This window comes from Tetrao urogallus (genome assembly GCF_951394365.1).
Source record: "Tetrao urogallus genome assembly, chromosome: 14".
NCBI lineage: Eukaryota > Metazoa > Chordata > Aves > Galliformes > Phasianidae > Tetrao > Tetrao urogallus.
In genome coordinates, this window is record NC_136827.1 from 797,746 (window position 1) to 805,390 (window position 7,645).

The window sequence follows — 7,645 nt, forward strand, 5'->3', positions numbered from 1 at the left end:
CCCCTTTTGGCTTTGGTCCATTGGAGTCCTGGACATGGAGAAGAGAAGAATCTGGAGGGACTGCAAGCAGTGAGAGTTTCTATGGTTGGTAAAGCACAAACATTGGGGTGGGTTGGTGCAGTGGAAGGACACCGAAGGAGGACTGGGGGGGGGGGGAGGAAGGGGACAGGGTTTGGGAAGGTGGGGAAGAGGGGCTAATGGGGCTGTCCCATTGCCTTGGGGGGGGGGAAAAAAAAAACAAACAAAAAAACCGAGAAGAGGGTAGATTCTTCCCCTGCCTCCCAAAAAGGGAAAAATGATGAGCTGCACTGGGGGACATCGCGCAGCAGAGCTGGAGAAGCACAAACAGGACCGAGCCGAGGGGGGCGGGGGGAGGATTCCTCCCGGAGCACATCGCTCCTAGGGGAGGAGAATGAATATTTAAATCTGAATTAAACAAAAGGGTGAAAATCGCTCCGAGGATTTCCCGGAACGCACTTGGTTGGAAACGGGAGTGGGAAAACGAGACCCCTCACGAATCCCCCCCGCCCAATGCCTCTCCGTCCTGAGCGTTCCTCCGAGCTCTCTGGAGCGTCCCTCCCCCGTTCGTCTTAGCTTCGGTAGCGCTGGGGGAGACACAGATCAGCGATTTGGGGGGCGTACGGGAAGGGGGAGGGGATGGGAAGAAGAACACGGCCGATCAGGGACAAGGGGACAGATCAGGGGTTGTGGGGTCACAGCAGGGATAAGGAGGATGAAATGGGGAGGGGTGGCCCTGGCTCGGAAGATGGTGCAGAAAACGTGCCGCAGCGATCGGCGCTTACGATACAGCTTGGGCTTCACTTACCAGGAGTCGTCCCCGATCCCACCGCTCCCTCTCGGGTCCGAGCCCACGCGTGACCCGGCGCCGGGCTCTTATCACCCGTCCGCCCCGCGCTGCCACCCTGCCGCCAGCCCACCCTTCCCCGCTGCCTTCCCTGGCAGCCCCACGAGTGCCGCGTCCCGCGTGGATCGCGCTGCGCTCTCGGGTCCGTCTCCCCCCCTCCCCGTCCCACGACGCCCCCCAGCCCCGCTGCCTGCGGGATCGCTCCGCGCACCGCCTCCCACGCGGGACTCCCCGGGGCCGGCAATTCCCTTCCGCGAGAGCCCGCCGGGAACCGGGAGGCAGAGACAAAGGCGGTAAAATATCCGTGCTCAGCTCAAGCCGCTCCGAGCCCCGCCGATCCCTTAACTGGATCGTTAGGGGATTATCCGGGACCTCTGCACCGGGGGCGGCTGTCCGCGCCGTCCCGCTAACGGGAGTCTGCGGAGCTACGGGAGAGAGAGCGCAGCGAGGATCGTCCTCTGGGTCCGGTACCGGGCGGGGCGGGGGTCGTCCTCCGGGAACCGGGGCTCTGTCCGTGCCCTTCTCCCCGCTTCGGGGCCGGAGGAAAGTTTGTGCCCGTGTCCCCGCCGCGGGGAGAGCCCGGAGCTCTGATCGCGGACGGGGATCGGAGACGGCTGCGTATCTGTACCGACGGGTTGCGGGTAGAGGGGGGGGTGTCGGGGGCGGAGGGAGGCGGGGGCCGGGGGGGGTCTCTCAGTGCCTCTGTGCCGATGGGCTCAGCTTTATCCGAGGCTGTAATCCCCCTGCTCCGGTAATTAAAAGCTCCGCATTACAAGGAAAACGGTGTGCGGGGAAATGTAATCAAGTCTGGAGGGGCTTAACCATCTGCTAAAGGTTAGGACCGGCACGGCGGGGGACGCAGCCGGGGGGATTGGGCAGCCGCTGCGATCCGCGCTCCTCTTAATCTTACCGCGGGGACGGGCGCCGCAGCTGCGGGGTAACACCGGCACCCCGGGCCGGGGCAGCGGTCGGGCTCACCGGGCTCCACTCGCTTTTAGCGCGGCTTCGCCTTCACCTCTGGGTTCAGCCCCATCCCCTGATTGAGAGGGGCTCCGGCGAGGAAGGGTTAAGAGGAGACCGCGGCGGGGGCCGGTACAGCGCGGTCGGAGCCGAGAACGGCCCTCCCCGCCGACCCCGGCAGACCGGAATCCCTCGGAAGAGCGAGGACGGGCACGGCGGGTGGGCTCCAGAGGGGCTGCGGGGCCATGGGGACCGGGGCAAGTTGCGGGAGGGGGCAGCTTTCCCTTCCCTCCTTCCTCCTCCTCCTCCTCCTCCTCTCCCTCCTGGCCGCGCCGCACTCCACGGGTGGGCAGCTGCGCTATGCCGTGCCCGAGGAGCTGGAGCACGGAGCCTTCGTGGCCAACCTCGGCGAGGACCTGGGGCTGGACGCGGCCACGCTGTCGGCGCGGCGGTTCCGCATTGTGGCCGGGGCAGGGGCGAGGCAGCATCTGGAGGTGAACCTGGAGAACGGGATCCTCTTTGTGAACGAGCGGATCGACCGGGAGGAGGTGTGCGAAACAGGGGGCACCTGTCTGCTCCACCTGCAGCTGCTCGTCGAGAGCCCCCTGGAGCTGTACCGTGTGGAAGTGGAGGTGCTGGACATCAACGACCACGCTCCCACCTTCCCCTGGCAGGAATACGTGCTCGAGGTGGCTGAGTCCGCCATGCTGGGTGCCCGCTTCCCGCTCGAGAGCGCCCAGGATCCCGACGTGGGCACCAACTCGGTGCACACCTACCAGCTCAGCCCCAATGGCTTCTTCTCGCTCGAGGTGCAGACACGCAGCGACGCCAGCAAGTTTGCAGAGCTGGTGCTGGAGCGCGCCCTAGACCGTGAGCAGCAACACACGCACCGGCTGCTGCTCACCGCGCTCGACGGTGGCATCCCCAGGCGCTCGGGCACAGCCCACATCCTCGTCACCGTGCTGGATGCCAACGACAATATCCCCGCCTTTGACCAACCCTCGTACGGAGTGAGCCTGCCCGAGGATGCCCCCACCGGCACCTTGGTCATCCAGCTGAACGCCACCGACCTGGACGAGGGCCCCAACGGGGAGATCGAGTACTCCTTCAGCGGGCACGCGCCACCAAGCGTCCGAGAGCTCTTCCGTGTGGAGCCCCGCAGTGGGCAGGTACTGCTGAAGGGCCCTCTGGACTACGAGCGTGCCAGCCTGCACGAACTCTACGTGCAAGCCAAGGACCGTGGGCCTTCGGCGGTGGCTGTGCACTGCCGGGTGCTTGTGCACCTCCTCGATGTGAACGACAACGCGCCCGAGGTGACCCTCACCTCAGTTTCCACGCCGGTGCAGGAAGATGCCCCACCGGGCACCGTCATCGCAGTCATCAGTGTTCTGGACCGGGACTCCGGAGACAACGGCCGTGTGAGCTGTGAGCTGAGCCCCAGTGTGCCCTTTGAGCTCCGCTCCTCCTTCCGCAATTACTACACACTGGTTACCACGGAGCCACTGGACCGGGAGGCGGTGTCCGAGTACAACATCAGCATCACGGCCCGGGACATGGGATCCCCAGCCCTGCTGACCCGCAGCACCCTCACCGTGCCGGTGTCCGATGTGAATGACAACGCCCCGCACTTCCTGCAGCCCTCCTACAGCGTCTACGTGATGGAGAACAACGCGCCAGGGGCCTCCATCTGTTCCGTCAGCGCTCTGGATCCCGACTGCCAGCAGAACGCCTACTTGTCCTACTCCATCACCGACGGGCACATCCATGGCATGCCCGTGGGCACCTACGTGTCCATCAACTCAGACAGCGGGCACATGTATGCCCTACGCTCCCTTGATTATGAGCAGATCCGCAGCTTCCAGATCCAGGTGCAAGCGCAGGATGCGGGCTTCCCCCCGCTCAGTGCCAATGTCACCGTGCACATCTTCGTGCTGGACCAGAATGACAACGCTCCCGTCATTGTGTCCCCCATGCCGCGCAATGGCTCTGTGGCCACCGAGCTGGTGCCACGCTCCGCCGGGCCTGGCTACCTGGTGGGCACAGTGTCAGCAGTGGATGCAGATGCAGGGCTGAACTCCCGCCTGTCATACCAGCTGCTCCAGGCCACCGACTTCACATTGTTCAGCCTGGCACCGGACACTGGTGAACTGCGCACCCTCCGCTCCTTCCTGGAGCAGGATGCGGCCCGGCAGCGCCTGGTGGTGCAGGTGAGGGATGGAGGGCAGCCATCGCTCTCAGCCACTGTGTCCCTCCTGCTTTCTGTGGTGGAGACAATGCCACAGACTCTCTCTGACTTCAGCAATTTCAGCCTCCCCCCGGAAGCCTCCTCCTCCTCTCCACTTACTCTCTACCTCCTGGTGTCCCTGGGCTCCATCTCCTTCACCTTCCTGCTGGCCATCCTCATCCTCACAGCCATCCGGTGCCGTGGCATGCGATACCCCTGGCAGGGTGATGGCTGCTGCTGCTGCCCCCGGCCCAGGCGCTCTCCTGATGGTCTCAAGACATCCAACCTGGCAGCACAGCCTGGTGCCAGCACGGCCACCCACCTCGATGTGCCTGATGGTGGTCCCCCAGGCTACTGCTACAAGCTGTGCCTTGGGCCAGAGTCTGCCCAGAGCGACTTCATGTTCCTCAAGCCCTGCAGCCTGCCCCGCAACAACGAGAAAGGTCCTGGGAATCTGCCTGGGAAGCGGACCCGGCCAGGGCAGCCCCTCCAAGGCCCCAAGCAGGTGAGGTGGGCACAGGGCTGGCACTGCACTCCTCTGTGTCCTCTATCCCTAGGGGTCTCAGCCCACAGGAGGAATCAGGCACTGGTCTTCACGGAGGATAGGGTCGGGTGGTGGGGATGCTCCACTGAGATTCCCCATGGGGAAAAGCAGGAGTGAGATGGAGTCCCCTGCCCACCACCGTCTGTGAGCATTAGAGGCCATGGAGCTGCTTCAGTGCCTGGGATGAGGGGGGGTGAGGGACCATCTCCACACCAGGACACCTCTGTGCTCCTCCATGCCAGGGGATGCAGCAGGGAGCAGGACCCACTCATGTCCACATCCAGGCACTACGGCCATGGGCCTTGTTGCTGGGGAGGAAGTGGAGGTCTCAGGGCGGGATTTTGATGTCAGCATTTGTTAGCTATTGAAATCGGGGATGCCTCATTTTCCCAGTGAGAGACTCTGTCCGAAACACGATTACAAAGCTGGAGAGTGATGAAGAATCTAATCCACTTACTTCAGACTTCTAATGAAACAGCCCTGCAAGGAGAGCGCAGGACTCGCTGCCAGCAGGCTCTCCCTCTGCATCTCCTTGCATTGCTGGCTTTGCCTGTTGTATTAATGGGATATTGCAGCCCCAGATCATTGAGCCCATTCTTCACCCTCACTCCAGGTGCTGGAGACCTGGGTGAAGTCATCATCACATCTGCATAAAAGGGTTTTTAGAATTAAAATCTGCTCTCTCTCCCCAGAGCAGAGCTTAGCAATGGAACTCCCACACAGGTGGTGTGCGAGTCTGCCTCTGTGACAACCCGGTGCCCTGAGGGGGAGTCCCAGAAGGGAGGGGGATGGATTAGCTCTGCCTCAGTTTCCCTGTCTGTAAAATTGGAGCTTCCCACAGGAAGAGAGGATGGAGGAGTTGGGGCCTTGCTGGTTACTGAAGGCTAACAGACATTCCCCACTCTGTGTTTCCAGATAAAGCAGCCCAACACAGACTGGCTGCCCTCCAGCGTGCAACGGCCTGCCCTGAAGAGGTACGGGAACTGTGGGCACAGGTGGAGGGGCTGTGGGGATGGGGAGGCTCCCGCTGATGCAGCACTGGATTGGTCTCTTTGGTCTCTTCTCTTTAGCTCCCAGAGCCTGGAGGATGTGGGGGAAATCCGCAAAGCCCTGCAGAAGGAGCACGAGAGGCTGTGCACGCTGGTGACCCCGGTCTCTGGTCAGTATGGGGGTGCTGGGGTGGGAGATCAGAACCAGACGATGTCCCTGGGGTGACACAGCCCTGCCCAGGGCCCTGGGGAGGAGGGAGGGTGGTGACACATGAGTGTTCTGGGACGTGGTTGTGACCATCCCCCTGAAAAGGGGTGCTGACCCCAACAAGCCATCCTCACACCCATCTTTTCTCCAGAGTTTCAGAAGGCCTCAGCGGGCACTAACAGCATCTGGGCACCCCAGTATGGCCCCCTGTACCCTGGGCACGTCCCAGCCCCAGATTACCAGCACAACGTCTACATCCCCGGCACCCCAACTCTGCTTTCCAGTAAAGATGGCCCCCTGGTTCCAGGCCGGGAGAGCAAGAACAGCTTTTCCACCTTTGGCAAGAGGAAGAAAATGACGACGTACTATGATATGCCTGACAGTGTGGTTATCAACAATGACCTGAAATAGTGTCTGGTGCCGGGCCTGGATCACCCACATTACACTTTACTTCAGCTGCTGGGTCCATCTGCAGCACACAGCTCCATTCACGACTGCTCCAGAGTTTGTAGGGCTGCCTGCAGGTAGGGAAAGGAGTGAGAAGATGAGGCAGGATGGGGGTTGAGAGGGGAGCAGGCGTTTCTCCTGTCTCTTGCAGAGCTGTGTTGGCAGCAGGTGCTGCTGGGGGTCCAGGTGAGCAGATTTCAGCAAATCTGCCTTGAGTTTACCTATTGCCATGTCCTCTTTAGGGGCGATCCATCTCTGTAAATGTTGTCACTTTGTCTTGTCTGGCTGTGTGAATGTACTGTGCTGCATGCCTGTATTTCTGCTCCAGGAAGAAGGGAGATGTACACAGACCAAATGTGGCATCAGTTAGTGGGCAGCAACCAGTGCCCTGCTCCTGGGACTCAGTAGGAGGTGCTGCACATCCAGAGCTGGTGTCTGGTTTCTGAGTGCAATCCCAGCCATCATGTGGGCTTCCCTTCAAACTACCACCTGACACATGCAGAGCTGTGAAGTCCAGGATGCAGCTGTGTCCTGAATGCTACCAGTCCCTGCTCTGCAAACAGCACAGGATGGCCAGAAGGGCTGTTGGAGATGCACAGGGTGAGACCCTGCTGGGTAACTGCAGGGCAACATCATCTGAGAGGAAGTTTCCTTCTTCTGAGGAGTCCCAGCATGGTGACAGCTCTCTCCCCTTCTCCTGTTCTCACTTGCATCTCCATTTTTCCAAGTCCTGAGCACCTTGGTTAACCCCACCTGTGCAGGACACGCAGCTCCCGCTGCTCTCTCTCCTCTTCAAGGACTTCCACCAGGCTGCCAGGAGCCCGAGGGCCGGGCTGCAGCCCCAGAACCCCACACCTGTGCACCCGCTCTGTCTGCCAGCATTGCTGATTGCTCGCCTGTGACCAGATAGCTCGAGTCCAGCCCATCTGTGCAGAACATGACAGCTCTTTCTAAAGCAAGTTTGTTTCATGATGTCTGATTTGTACCAATAAATGGTATTTTGCTAGCTCACTCTGCCTGCTGGCTGTCCTGAGTCCCAGCTGCACCCGGTGGCAGGGATCATCACTGAGCTGCAAAGCAGGAATCAGCTCCAGCACATGTGCAGACCCTATGGCTTTCTTCACTGCTGGAGCAGCCTATGAAGGCTCATTCATTCCTTTCACCCAGAGGCTGGGGGCTCAAGGTCCCCTCTTGCTGCACTCAGGCCCACCTAAGGGCCTGGCAGAAAAGCACGAGCGGCAATGGAGATGCCTGGAGCTGCTGGGGAGGGGGGTTGGATCTCGCTGTGGATTATTGTTATCTTTGTGCATTGCTTTCTATGGCTCATTTCAGCTTTCCCCTGGCTGCTCACCGCCCACCAGCTTGCTGCAGGAATAGGAGTGCAGGAGGAGATAACTTGGATGCGGCC

General features: G+C 61.2%; 1 protein-coding gene across 1 annotated transcript; it reads left to right on the forward strand.

The window, feature by feature from the left end:
- Positions 1-2,070: 2,070 nt before the first annotated feature.
- On the forward strand, positions 2,071-6,201 carry LOC306951834 (protocadherin-10-like; the record flags this gene model as incomplete). The annotated part of the gene is made up of 4 exons (XM_079542400.1): positions 2,071-4,554; positions 5,509-5,567; positions 5,664-5,752; positions 5,942-6,201. The coding sequence occupies 4 exons, from the start codon at positions 2,071-2,073 to the stop codon at positions 6,199-6,201; spliced, it is 2,892 nt and encodes a 963-aa protein (XP_079398526.1).
- Between the last annotated feature and the right edge of the window lie 1,444 nt (positions 6,202-7,645).